Source organism: Lytechinus variegatus, chromosome 17, assembly GCF_018143015.1.
Source record: "Lytechinus variegatus isolate NC3 chromosome 17, Lvar_3.0, whole genome shotgun sequence".
Taxonomy (NCBI): domain Eukaryota; kingdom Metazoa; phylum Echinodermata; class Echinoidea; order Temnopleuroida; family Toxopneustidae; genus Lytechinus; species Lytechinus variegatus.
This window is the reverse complement of record NC_054756.1, coordinates 27,408,900-27,424,025: the sequence shown is the minus strand read 5'-3', so window position 1 is coordinate 27,424,025 and position 15,126 is coordinate 27,408,900. Positions and strand designations below refer to the sequence as shown.

The 15,126-nt window shown below is 36.1% G+C and overlaps 1 protein-coding gene across 1 annotated transcript in view; it reads right to left on the bottom strand.

Annotated features, from left to right (window-relative positions):
* The window catches only part of LOC121430671 (exportin-2-like), a 42,309-nt gene that overhangs the window by 22,301 nt on the left and 4,882 nt on the right, over window positions 1–15,126 (bottom strand). Inside the window, exons 2-9 of the mRNA XM_041628010.1 lie at window positions 13,240–13,355; window positions 8,463–8,608; window positions 7,209–7,310; window positions 5,673–5,818; window positions 3,897–3,987; window positions 1,757–1,864; window positions 1,104–1,196; window positions 681–848 (exon numbers count right to left, since the gene is read on the bottom strand). Coding sequence (XP_041483944.1) covers window positions 681–848; window positions 1,104–1,196; window positions 1,757–1,864; window positions 3,897–3,987; window positions 5,673–5,818; window positions 7,209–7,310; window positions 8,463–8,608; window positions 13,240–13,324 — 939 coding nt within the window. The 5' untranslated portion in view covers window positions 13,325–13,355. The remainder of the gene's footprint in view (window positions 1–680; window positions 849–1,103; window positions 1,197–1,756; window positions 1,865–3,896; window positions 3,988–5,672; window positions 5,819–7,208; window positions 7,311–8,462; window positions 8,609–13,239; window positions 13,356–15,126) is intronic.

Genomic DNA, 15,126 nt, shown 5'->3' with positions numbered 1-15,126 from the left:
TTGACCTTGATCATGTGACTTGAAACTCGCACAGGATGTTCAGTGATACTTCATTACTCTTATGTCCAAGATTCATAAATCAGATCCATAAACTTTCAAAGTTATGATGGTAATTCAACAGATACACCCAATTCGGCCAAAGTTCATTGACCTTTGACCTTGGTCATGTAACCTGAAATGTGCACAGGATGTTCAGTGATACTTAATTACTCTAATGTCCAAGTTTAACGAACTAGACCAATAAACTTTCAAAGTTATGATGGGAATTCAACAGATACCCCCAATTCGGCCAAAGTTCATTGACCCTAAATGACCTTTGACCTTGGTCATGTGACATGAAACTCTAAAAGGATGTTCAGTAATACTTGATTAACCTTATGGCCAAGTTTCATGAACTAGGTCCATATACTTTCTAAGTTATGATGTCATTTCAAAAACTTAACCTCAGGTTAAGATTTGATGTTGAAGCCGCCGCCGTCGGAAAAGTGGCGCCTATAGTCTCACTCTGCTATGCAGGTGAGACAAAAATGTATGTTTTGACTATGCCGACCACAGTCATTGACGCATCACTCTTCTAAGTTAGATCCAAATCATGGGTCAAGGCTAAACTTAAATTCATAATACAGACATTGATCAGCGCTTTGAGAAACAAAGAAATCCACATGACCTTTGACACTCACCAGATCATATTTGACCTGTGACCCCGTTGTCACAAGGAGATTCCAGATAGCATGCACAAAGTTTGGCAGGTACTCCTGGAACTCTTCGTCGTATTTCTGGGCATAGAGGGCAACATTGTCACAGATTTGAGATTTCAGCATCTCAAGCGGTCCGGCTTCATCTTCGTTCTAGGAGAGTCAAATAAATTTGAGAAAAAAGATTTTCACAATGTTTTCTTAAAACCCTCATCATCATCATCACCATCACCATTATCGTGAACATCATCACCATATCGTCATCAGCGTCATCATCATCATAATCATCATCACCATCATATCATCACCATCATCATCATCACCATATCGTCATCATCATCATCAACATCATCATCAACATCATCATCAACACCATCACCATCATCATCATGAGTTTGGATGTGTTACCTTTGAATGAAGCAGTGCGTTGTCTCCAGTCAGGAGAGTGTGAAAATGAGGCATCCAAACCTTCATGTTGTCTTCAAAGAATTCTGGCAAATCCTGGGAAATAAATCAATGAAATTGAAAATGAAAGGCATTCCTGACAACCTGGTCAATAAAGGTCAGTGTTTGGTCGAGCATGAACAAAAATTTTATTTTAGGTGTCAAGGGGATAATAAAGTTTCAATTCCATTCAATGTGATTAAGAATACTTTTGAGCATATATCAATTTCTTTAAAAAAATAACTCCATATAAACAAATTATGACAGCTTTTTAAAGCATGCACTGTCGTGACCACCAACAAGAAACACACAATGCGACCATTGTGAACACTTAAAAATGTGCTTTCATGGGAATATGTTTTAGTGGTCACTATAGGCAGGTGGCTGCTGTAGACAGGGTCGTATACAAACGACCTTTCATGGGAATCCGATAGAGTGGTTGCTTCCTGAAGAATGTTTCTGTCGTCACATACCCTTAAACAAGTTCAACAAGGCAAAGTGGTCCTAAAGACCACACTGAGAGGTAAGACCTCTTCAATAAGGTCGCTTCCAAGACCGCTTCAAGTGTTCCCACTACACCTTCAACAGATTTCAACTAAAATGGTTTGGAACATTACCTGATAATTCAAACTGTAGAAGATCTTTGAGATGAGAGTGAGCGAGTCATAGAGGATGATCATTGATTCCTTGTTGTCCTTGTGCTCCACGATCAACGACATCGTAACCTACAGTAAAGGATTCCAATACAAAGGAATCTTAAATCAACAGAATGTCTTTCAGTGGGACCAGGTACATGTATGCTGCAGTCTCAATTCCTCTACGGCAGCCACGCGCACATGGTGATTCCAAGAAAGCTGTTTTTTAATTATTATATATGAACTATCCGGTACAAAAACATGACTAAATCATTAAAATGGCCGTTTTCTACACACTATATAACAGAAAGGGAAAAGAACCTGTGCCATTAGCTAGCCCAACTGATGGAACTTTAGTAATGATTCTGGGGTAAGCTGGAGATAATCATACAACACTGTCTGGCTTTGAGGGAGAAACCACACGTTTCCCAATATGGTCTTGTATTGTCCCGAGTTGTGACAGAGTCCAGGGGCCCGTTTTATAAAGGACTTGCAACTGTTGTAACTTAGCCATAATGTCAACAACCATGGTAACAGGGCTCAGCAGCCAATCATAATCAAGGTTACCATGGTAGTTGCCATAATGGCAAAGTTACAACAGTTGCAAGTCCTTCATGAAAATGGGCCCCTGGATGAGTAAATGAAACGTAAATTGGTTCCACACAAGGGGCATACCATGGCATGCACATACGTTTTAAAGGAAACCGAAACCCAAGAAGAGGAGCAATCTTATTGGAAAGAGTAAAATGAGAGGAACAATTTAAAAAAAGTTTCATCAAAATCGGTTATGAAATAAGCAAGTTATGGACGATTAAAAAGTCTTGTTGTACTTACTATGTAGATCCTCAAATTGGCAAACGTGCTTCAAAATGGCTGATTTTGTGGACAACTCTCCATTTGTTTTGTACACATATTTTCACATTTTCCCCTTTATTTTACAAATTTCACATTATCTCCTCCTGACCTTGACATATATGGTGTGGATTATATTTTCCCATGACATATGTTGTGCTCAGAAGTAGGCAAGATGCAATTTGAAAGATGAGAAAAATCTGAAAATTTGTGTACAAAACAAAAGGAGAGTTGTCCACAAAATCAGCCATTTTGAAGCACGAATGCCAATTTGAGGATGCCCATAGAAAGTAAAACAAGAGTTTTCAAACTCCCATAACTTGCTTATTTCATAACCGATTTTGATGAAACTTTTTTAAAATTGTTCCTCCCATTTTACTCTTTCCAATAAGATTACTTCTCTTCTTGGGTTTTGGTTTCCTTTAAAGGTCAAGTAGTCCACCCCAGGAAAATGCCGACTTGAATAGAGAAAAATCAAACTAGCATAGCACTGAAAATTTCATCAAATCGGATGTAAAATAAGAAAGTTATGACATTTTAAAATTTCGCTTATTTTTCACGGAACAGTGATATGCACAACTAGGTGAGTCCGTTCGATGATGTCCATCACTCACTATTTCTTTTGTTTTTTATTGTTTGAATTATACAATATTTCATTTTTTATAGATTTGACAATAAGGACCAACTTGACTGAACCATATAGTATTAAGCAATGCTAATTCCACATGTTCAGGGAAGAATTAATCGTTGTATCACTTGACAATGAGGAGAAAATAAGAATATTTCATATAATAAAACACAAAAGAAAAAGTGAGTGGATGACGTCATCGTCTCCTCATTGCATACCAGCCAGGATGTGCATGTAACTGTTTTGAAAAATTTTTAAAATATCATAACTTTCTTATTTTACATCCGATTTTGATGAAATTTTCAGCATTATGCTTGTTGGATTTTTCTAAATTTATTCAAATCAACTACATGTATTTGTTGGGGTAAAATAACATGTACACCATCTTGTGCTTGGGCTGTTGAGTTCATTCAACTCGGAATATGGATAATACGGACTGATATTTGGTAGAGGTCAGGATGGGTGGATGAACATCGTGGACTTGAGGCATTACCCACTTTGATGTATTAATATTTAGTTAATCAGTTAGACAGATAAAATCTTGTCTCCAAAATGCGTCATAATAAAATCCAGGTTTGACTCTTATTAGTAAATAAGATAAATCATGTCTGAACTGATGTTTAAAATTCAAAAGATACTTACATAGAAAAGTTGTGTAAGCGGCTGAGCAAAATTATCAAGGACATGTTTGATCTCCGTCCAAAGAGCATTTGATTTGAATTCATAGCGGTACCTAGAAAATAATCGTTAAAAAGTTCTTAAACAAATGGATCTGATCTGATAAAATCTTATATAATTCAATTTGATTCATTAAACACCACAGATAAACATCAATATTTTGTTTTGTATTATACATTTACTTGATTTCTACTTACAAGTACAATACTTTGGGATACATAAATTACATGATTTGCAGTAAAAATTTCCATTGAAAAAAAAATGGCTATGTTAAATGTGAAAAAATTAGCTCATATTGTAACCAATATTTATATGAAATGCAGATAATTCTTTTATATGTAATAACAGTTTGCATACTACATCTGAAATAAAAATTGATTCTGTGTCCAGTATTAAAAAAAACACTTTGAGATTAATTAATTGAAAAGCCTTTTTCAATGCTTTCTTGATAGACAATTTGTTTACATGTGACCAAGTCAGAGCAACCACCCTACAACAAACAATAAATCACCAGGGAAGATTCTCAGTAAATAGCAAAAAACAGTAATTTGGTCTTCAAAAGGCAAACAATTTTAAAAAGTTTTTTTTTTCTGAAAGAGTAATTCTTCTTCTTCACACTGTCAAGATTTTAAGCTGTAAAGTTGAATAGAAAACAAGATACAAGAGGTTCTTTGACACAAGTTTCATTGAGATTGCACAGAATGCAGACCTCATGCTTGAGTGAACTTGAAACTTCAAACCTTCAAACCTCCTTATTTCTAGAAGTTCTTGCTCAGTTTCTTCAATCAAGTACTTTGGTGGGCTATCGAGAATCACTCCAACAAATTAAAGGTCAAGTCCACCTTAGAAAAATGTTGATTTGTATCAATAGAGAAAAATTGAGATTGCACAGAATGCAGACCTCATGCTTGAGTGAACTTGAAACTTCAAACCTTCAAACCTCCTTATTTCTAGAAGTTCTTGCTCAGTTTCTTCAATCAAGTACTTTGGTGGGCTATCGAGAATCACTCCAACAAATTAAAGGTCAAGTCCACCTTAGAAAAATGTTGATTTGTATCAATAGAGAAAAATCAGACAAGCACAATGCTGAAAATTTCATCAAAATCGGATGTAAAATAAGAAAGTTATGACATTTCAAAGTTTCGCTTATTTTTAATAAAATAGTTATATGAACGAGCCATTTACATCCAAATGAGAGAGTCGATGATGTCACTCACTCACTATTTCTTTGGGTCTTTTTTGTTTGAATTATACAATATTTCAATTTTTACGAATTTGATGATTAGGACCTCCTTGCCTGAAGCACAAAATGTTAAAATACTGGAATACCACATGTTCAGGGAGGAATGAAACTTCATTTCACATGACAATGACGAGAAAATCAAAATAAATCATACTTCATATAATAAAATACAAAAGAAATAGTGAGTGATGTCATCAGTTTCCTCATTTGCATACCGACCGAGATGTGCATATAACTGTTTTGTAAAATGAAGCGAAACTTTAAAATGTCATAACTTTCTCATTTTACATCCGAATTTGATGAAATTTTCAGTGTTATGCTTGTTGAATTTTTCTTTTTTTATTCAAATCAAGCTTTTGTTGGGGTGGACTTGTCCTTTACAGCTTAGGATGTGCTTTCTCGAACTCGATAAAAATCTCAAAATTCTTTTTGGGCAACTTATCTTTGGTTTTCGGTTGGCTGGTCCCACATGGAACATTCTCACATCTTTCACTAACCTTTTAAAAAGCGAGTGTGCAGTTCGGAGGACACCGTTGATGACGTGAAAGTTACCGCTCTGAAACTGAGAGGTGAGCTCACCGAGAAGGGTGTCCCATTTGTCCGGGAAGTCCTCCTTCCCTATCATACTGATAGCATCGCTCAGCTGGAAAATAAGTCAAGAGAGTTGGATTTTGGATTGCATTTTAAGAAAGTGGTTTCATACCATTGTTGGAGAGATCCTCATAACCTATCATACTGACCGATAACATCTTTTGGCTATAGCAATTCATGACAAGTTGGATTTATTGTATGTTAAACTTAATTCTAATCTACAAAAGATCAGGGGGGGTGTTTCACAAAGTTAAGTCTAAATTAGGGTCATGCTCAAACCCTATTGCACATACGTCATTGAAGATGTAATTTGATTGATTTGATTGAACATGTCTCGTGCGCAAGATCTGACCAATGTAGTGGTGCGTTATATACCAATGCTTAAATCTTTGTGAAGACACCCTAGATTTCAATCGTAGCTGGCATCCAAAAAGGGTAAAGTTATGTGTATGTTACAAATAAAAGTACTCCAAATGGTTAAGGTAGCACAAAGTTCCACATTTTCTTCTCTATGGCCCCATATACTGTTCAGTGAGGAGGAGCGGTGGTGTAGTGGTTCTGACTCTCGCCTTGTAAACAGAGGGTCTGGCGTCCTTTGGCAAGGTGTTAATCCACACATTGCCACTCTCGAACCAGGTGCTAAATGGGTAACCGGTAGGATGTGAAAGTCATTGTAGCTTGTCCAGTACTGTGTGCGCCTCATCTGCGACTGACTGGAATACTCCCCAGGGAGTGGAGGATGTGCACACATTGTATGCGGAATGACTGATTGAATCCGATGACCGGGGTAATAATATATCTGTAAAGCACTTAAACACGTCGTTTCGATGTATAAAGCGCTATATAAAAGCAGATTATTATTATTATTATTGTGTCATGGAGTACTATTCCGGTAGCTTCAAGTTCAAGTGTGCAGTAGCATACAACGTGCTCTATCCAGCTTTATTATATCAATAAGTGACCCAAGATGAAGAATGTTGACAATAAAACACATGTAAAAAGAATGTATGCAATAGTTATGGATAATAATTTGTTATTGTTTTGGTTCATATTATGAAATAAAGGTTCTTTTTTATTCTCTGGAATAAAAAAGAAAGAAAAAATGAAAATATCTGTAAAGCACTTAAACACGTCGTTTCGATGTATAAAGCAATGTATAAAGCGCTATATAAAAGCAGATTATTATTATTATTATTGTGTCATGGAGTACTATTCCGGTAGCTTCAAGTTCAAGTGTGCAGTAGCATACAACGTGCTCTATCCAGCTTTATTATATCAATAAGTGACCCAAGATGAAGAATGTTGACAATAAAACACATGTAAAAAGAATGTATGCAATAGTTATGGATAATAATTTGTTATTGTTTTGGTTCATATTATGAAATAAAGGTTCTTTTTTATTCTCTGGAATAAAAAAGAAAGAAAAAAATGAAAATACATACCTGTCTCTGTAGCTTGAGAGGAACACTCAGCATCAACCCAACAATTTTTGTCTTGATTTTCAAGCGATCCTCCTCCGAGATCTTGTTAGGCTCATCTTCGACCTGTAACAAAGGGAGAAAAGAATATTGAGAACGTCATGACATCACAACTACCACCACCACCATCATCATCACCATCTTCACCATCATCACCATCATCATCATCACCATCATCATCATCACCATCATCATCATCACCATCATCATCATCATCATCACCATCATCACTATTTTCATCATCACCATCATCATCATCGTCACCATCACCATCATCATCACCATCACCATCATCATCATCATCATCTCCATTGTCATTTTTAAAAGCGTAAAGAATATGTAGTCGTGATGACATCACTACCATCATCATCATCATCATCTCCATCATCATCATCTTCGTGAACGTTATCGTATTAAAATGAGAATAGAATATGTAATCGTAATGTCGTCATGTAACAATAGTACGATTGGCTAGGATTTAACACCAATTCGGACTTCCGCCAAAGTAAAGGCTTGCAGTCATCCAAAATTTGTATGTAAGTAATCAAGAAGTTAATTTGAACCTCAAAAACTTTTCATTCACACTTTCAGAAGGTAAGCAAAATGTGATTTTGTTCCACATCGCAACATGGACCAGTGGTAAGATATGCGGAGGCCTTTAACTGCCTGTACAACAGCAAATTCCCTTCCATCTATGCTCAATTAAAGGGGAAGTTCACCCTGACAAAAGGTTATTGTACTAAAAGCAGAAAAAATAATAAAAATTTCAAGATCTGAAGAAAATCCATCAATGTTTATGTTATAAATTTTTTGATGTGTGACGTCATACACAAGAAGTTAACCCATGTGTTATGTAATATAAAATTCATGAATTTCACATTTTTAATGATTCGTGATGATTCATTTTTTTATTTCTTTCAGTAGCATGTGTGAAATGATTTGTCTATTGATATACAGAAGGTACATGTACATTTAAAACTATTTTCAATTTTCTGAGAAAATCACATTTTATTAATTTTTTTACCATACATTGTACAATATGTGGGAAAGCTGCTCGTATATATGACATCACAAAAAACATTTATAACGTAGTATTTTAAGATGGATTTTCCTGAAACTGTACCCAATAGTTTTATTCCTTTTTCTGCTATTTTTGCAATAAACTTTTTGTCAGGGTGAATTTTCCCTGAAAAGATACATTTTTTGAAGGAGACTCACCACTCTCCAGTTGCGTTTGACAAAATTTTTGAAAGTGATGGCTGATGACTGGCGGATGGTGTCCTCCACGGTGTCCAGTTCTATCAGCAGCAGTAGCATGATGGCATAGTTTGGATTCCCTTCAACTGACTCCAGAAACTGCTCAGCTACAGGGCAAACAAACAAATAATAATGATATTAAAAATAGTAATAACAATAATAATAAAAGTCATAATAATAATAGTAATAACTAGAACTTTAATTCGTCATGAGGACGAAGTAGGTGATCTGTCTCCGATTTTCATGATCACGTACCAAGTTTATTGAGATCAATACGATGATCATATTGAAAATTAAACTTTTATTACGAAAAGAACATGTTGACTACTCTTGAAAAGAGAGTAATGAGAAGCTTTGGGAAATAGGTGTAGGTGATACACATGGTACATGTACATGTTATATTAAAAAGGGTTTTCAAGCTATTTTATTGTGCAATATTTTAACTGATATACCTTGTAATGGTCAAAAAGGACCATTTGTGAAATGTTGAAAAGAAACAAAAAAGAAAAAAAATTCTCATGCCCACCCCTGGGCTCGAACCCTGGACCCTAAGGACGCAAGTCTGATGCCTTATCAACTGAGGTACATTATTTCTCATAGACTTTACACATACATGTAAGCACTATTTCCCAAAGACTTTACACATAAGCAAATTGAGAGGATTGTCAAATCCAATTTTGCAAGAGAAATACGGCATAATCCCGGCATCTGATCAGAAAATGGAGACCACATTAGCGATAGCTTAGAGTCTCAGCTACAACATACTCCAAGCTCAGAGAAAACCGACAAAAAGAAATGGAGATATGGCTCACGAAATAGAGGAATGTAAAATCCAGTTTTGAGAAAAAGTCATTTCTCATAGAGATTGCACACAAAATGAGCGAAAATGACATGCCTCTATAACTTGCCATTTTTCAGAATGATCCATTCCTTTAAATGTAAATATAGCCATCAAATTAAAAAGAGTATGTTCTCAGCTACAACATATTGAAAACTGAGCAAAAATTGACCAATATTTACGGAGTCAAATTTGCATAACTATGATGACGTCACAAGTAGCAAAGTGGAAATTTTGAGTTCTGACCCCATTTTGATGACGTCATGATGAAACTGAGGGTTAAATGTGGCATGAAATCATATCTCCCATCCATACTCTATTTGAATATGAAAAAAATGGGGGGTCAACGGGCTACCTGAAGAGCTACGATGAATTTTGTATAGGCATGTTTTTGCACATATATTGTCTATGGTTAGTGCGCGCGCACATGTGTGCTGTAAATTTTGATGGAGGCTAATTCCGTTATTACTTGTCGTAGAAGGTTGATCAAGGTATCAAATTACTCAGAATTATATCATCAATGCATTGGTATAAAAAGAATGGCGATCCTATGTTGCATAGTGCCGTTAGGTGCGAGAACGCGCGTGTAACCGTGCGCGCGCTATTTTTTTAAATGCTTAAAATTAGGCCCGTTTTGGGTACACGTGTACACGCACGGTCAAGTCAGTGCACGTGTACTAAATTCCATCACCGTGTACACGGTAGCATCTGCATAAAGCTTGCATGGGACTACAAAGTCAGTGAACAAGCTCACAGCCTCACATGAAATATTGGTTCTCAGACACTGCACATGTTTTAATTACTACATGTAATATGTCAATATATTTCAATTAATCTAGAGTGAGTTCACTTCCACAATCGCCGATTTAAATTTAATCCACGTTCATTTTTGTACCACAAAATGGGTCTGCTCCGGTCTCGAAAGCGTTGCTCAATCACGCTCAGAGCTAATTTGAGAATCACCAATTGCGACAGCGATATAATTGCTACAACTTACGTGTTATACGCTCGTACACATGTGCTACAAGCCTACAAACAAAAGCTCCTCAAATTGGCAACAAAATAATGAAAATCAATCGATAACTTCAGTTACACTTAATTCTGCAGCGATCTGTGCATGCATGTACGTTACAGTATACAAAATGCGCATCCAACGAGCGTCGGCGATAGCTAGGGCCTTGCACTGATTTTCTTTTGCATTCTTTATTAATTTAATGCACTGCTAAGCTGAATTAACTTTTAATTTGCACCAATTTTTGTGGACTGATACTTCAAACTTCTCAGGTAAGCTTTAAAACCGTGACTTAGGCTTTATAGACCCCTTTTTATATGACATGTTGATGCAGGTCCGTGTCGACATGAAAACATAACTCGCTCTCACAGTGTTTACAACATGTACACGTGTACACGACCGAAAAACACGCCGTGTACACGTGCATCAAAAATGGACTTTCAAAACCGGCCTACTTAAAATGACCTGATTCATACTCTACTTTGGTCAAAAAGTTATTTTGAGCATTTTAAAATTTTGACGCGCTCGTCGTGACCTTTACATGACCTTTGATGACATGGACAGTTGAGCTTTGACCTGAAGTTAATGTGATGTAAATATTGTTGATTTTTGATAATCGATAATGAAGATATGATTGATAAAGTGAATTTACAATGTACACTATGGCACCTAGATGACGTCATGATGACCGTTTGACCTTGAACTGGTTTCATGCAGATGACATGATAAGTCCCCATAACTGATGACATTTTGAAGATAATTGATGATGTAGATTTTGAGATTTTATGGTAACAAGAAAAGGGCGGAAAAATAAAAATAAATAATAAATGAAGGAAAAAAAATCCTACGAAATAGTTGATCTTTCGATTGACAGATCACCTATTAATAATAATAACACAAATTATAATAATGATAATGATGATGATGATGATGATACTTGACTTTCATGTAGCAGGATTTCAGTCTATGAAGACGCACAGCGCTTCACTGTTATTGCCCAGTCACTGGATTCTATGATTTTTTTTTGCAGCATGTTAGGTGCACAATTGCTAAACCAACCACAATGACGGTTGTTTCCTTTCGGTACCCAATTAGCACATGGGAGACATCGGCAAAGAGTGGATTGATACCTTGCCAAGAAACGCTAGGCCATGGTGGGATTCGAACACACAACCCTCTGATTACAAGGCGAGAGTCGCAACCGTCACACCATGACGCTTCCATGATCACAAAGATCACAAGATAGAAAAATTTACATTTTCTGTCTATAATTAGTATAAAGGACTATATTTGTCATCTTCATCATAATAACTTACAACATTCATATAGGCTGGTGTTTATTAATGCAATGATTCTAAATGTGCTGCATACTACTAAACTCAACTTTAGCACAGCTTCCCTGAGCAGGTGTTCAAGCATGCAAGGAAATCCTTCCTATTTCTTCTTTTTTTTCGTACTATATTACTCTTAGAATATTTTCTTATATTTTTTTGAGCTTGCAAAAAACTCCATCAACTGACATAGGTTGACAAATAATACATTCAATAGATAATTTCTGTACAACAGGTTGACAAATAATATATTCAATAGATCATTTCTGTACAACAGGCTACTTTATTTTTTCATTTAGAACTTTTTATCCCCGGTAAAGGCAATTCACTGAGCATATACATGTAGGCTAAATCAGGATTCCCAGCTTTCCAAGAAAAGAAAATTCCCTGATTTTTCCCAGATGAAGTTTAAAAATTCCCTGATAATTATTCAAACCCATTCCCAGTTTCGCATGTTTTCTAAGTTGTTGCAGTGATTTACATGCATTTCCAGTATAAAAACAATCATGTAAAACTAATTAGTACCACCATAACCAGTCATTCAATGGATATTGTTTCGATAAGCAGCTTAATAATAATAATAATATAGGATATTTATATTGCGCACATTTCCACCTTGTTAGGTGCTCAAGGCGCTCCTATATTACCCGGCTAAGCTAGGCATTCATAGCGCACACAGCTTCTTAAGGAATTACTTCCTACCGGTACCCATTTACCTCACCTGGGTCGAGTGCAGCACATCGTGGATCAGTTTCTTGCTGAAGGAAATTACGCCATGGCTGGGATTCGAACCCACGACCCTCTGTTTCAAAGTCCGAAGACTAATCCACTGGGCCACAACGCTCCACATACAACAGAGTCTGACTGACTACAGTGCATTCGACTTTTTGCTGATCAAATTCCCTGATTTTCTCTCATTTCAGACATTTTTTCCTGATTTGATGTATCATTCATCAAATTCCCTGATTTTCCCCCGACTGAAAATAAAGTTAAATAATTTTCCGATGGGCTAAGAACCTTGCAAATACTTGCGTATTGAAGGCACTCCTAAACATTGAAACAGCAAGTTTCATATATTACTAGTCTTGTGTGGAGACCCATTTGTTGATCAAAAGTTTTAATCAGGGTCTGTGCAAGCAGACTAGAATGCAAATTTAGCAAGAGTTCCATATGCACCCCCCCCAAAAAAAAAAAAATGAAAATAAAAACATGTAGAAGGTTCAGAATAATATACCTGGCCCTAATATAGAACATATATGATGGGGGAGTGGAAATACATACCAAAATATGGCTTTATTCCGTCAAATTTCGAGCAGTATTTAGTCAGTTAAGGGTCTGTGAGTCAAGACTAGTCAAACTATCCGCTGATAAAAATACCCCTTCCGGTATCAGCGCTTCTTGCTAGCATAGCGGGAAGAGGTCTTGACTGCAGATAAAACGAGGTGAGTTCGAGTCCAAACTAAGGTAAGCAACAGTAAAAAAAAAAAAAAAATCTGAAGTGAACGAACCGAAAGTCTCAACAATCTTTTGTTATTTTTGGTGGGGGGTGCATTGTACCTTCTTTTCTCTCCTTGATGTTTGTAGACAGTGTCTGTTGGAGACAGCTGGCTAAGTTCTTCAGAGCCTCTTCACCAGATGCCATCTTGGACTGAAGGAAAGACTACTAGATGAAACTGTTGATAGAAGAAACAAAAATTAATAGTAATAATAATACAAACATGCTTATATATAGCGCATATCACTGCCAAATGCGTCCCTATGCACTTAATTTGATATTATAAAACGGGTTCAAGGATGTAGCCAATGGTGAGTGCGTATTCAAGTCACGTGCTCATGCTTTAATTGTGTGCAACCTTCCAGTCGTGCATTTTTCGTGCAGCACTGTGGATTTTTTGTGCAGCACTGTGCATATTTTGTGCAGCATTAGTTCCAATAGCACGTAAAAACTGATACGCGTTCAGTAAGACTGGCAAGGATTTTGATGCGCTTACTTAGGCGCGCATAGTAGATACGCCTGTGATGTCATAATTGACAGTCTTGTGATCTCTTTGTGCGATCGTACACAAGTTGGAGGGATTTGGACAAGATTTCCATGAAAAATTCATTTTGCCGACCCGTTTTATAAAACAATTAATGCACATTTTAAGATTCGTGATGTTAGTGACGATGCGAGCAACTCTCGGGCATTCACAATTTCATGCAAAAGCACTCGGCGCAAGCGCCTCTTGCTTTCGCATAATTGTAAATACCCTCGAGTGTGCTGCATCGTCATAACACACTCAGAAATGTGCATTAATTGTATATTATTACCCTGGCTTTACCCCCGCAGCCTTTTACAGCGAGGTGGCATTTCAAGGAATAAATTCCTGCCAGGTACCCATTTACTTCACATTGGTCGAGTGCAGCACAATATAAATTTCTTGCTGAATGAAATTACACCATGGCTGGGATTTGTCAATTTTAGAAGAAAATATTTATATGTATTTAAACAACATGATTTTGAAAGACTTTAACCAGTGTTTGCTTTGAAAAAGAAAGCACCAAAATGAAACTGATTCCATTCTTCTGAATATCATCACATGCAATGCAGACAAATAATCCAATAACTTTAATTATTTAATGAAATGTTAACTTTACCAATTAATTCAATTTGAACTGAACCATGTTGTCTTGAACTTGTTGACCCAGACCAAGTTACCTAAAATTATATTCATCCAAATGCTGCTTGATTTGACCGACCAATCAAGAGGATTAATTAATTCTGCACAGTCCAGAGTCTACTGTACAGTGTAACACTTGCAAAGTACCGTTACAAGATGAAATTATCATTCTTATCATTATTGTTATCTTTATTTTTGCTGCTTATTTGTGCTTTTGTTACATGTATATTGTTTCGGTGATTGTAAACCTTTGAAAATCAATAAAATATATTTTTAAAAAAGTACAAGATGAATATGAATGATACAATAGATGAATGTTTGATTAAGTAATAAACAAGAAACAATCGATACAATCAAAAGATAAAAATAGGTCAATCATTGGGGGGGTTCTACTTTGAGTTTTCAATACCAAGAGTTTTAGCAAGATATCTTCTGTCATTCTCTTGCAATTGAACTCCCTGGGGCTGGGTTAGCACACCCAAGGGTTCATTATCATCCTGGCTGAGGGGAATCTACAGGTAGGACTAGTATGGTATGCCAATGCTGTACACAGCTCACAATTTTAAAAATCATTAAAATATCACTTTTGTGACCAAAAATACTAATTTCCATACAGTTTTCATTTATTTTTCATTAGTAACTTGGGGGTAATTTTTGTATTCACCAGAGCGCTCGAAAACTTGAATTTAGGGCATATTTTTGTGTACGCCCTTTATTGGTGGAAGGTAAATATGGCACAACAATTGTAGTTTTTCAATCTCTATTTTTAATTAAGAAAAAATAA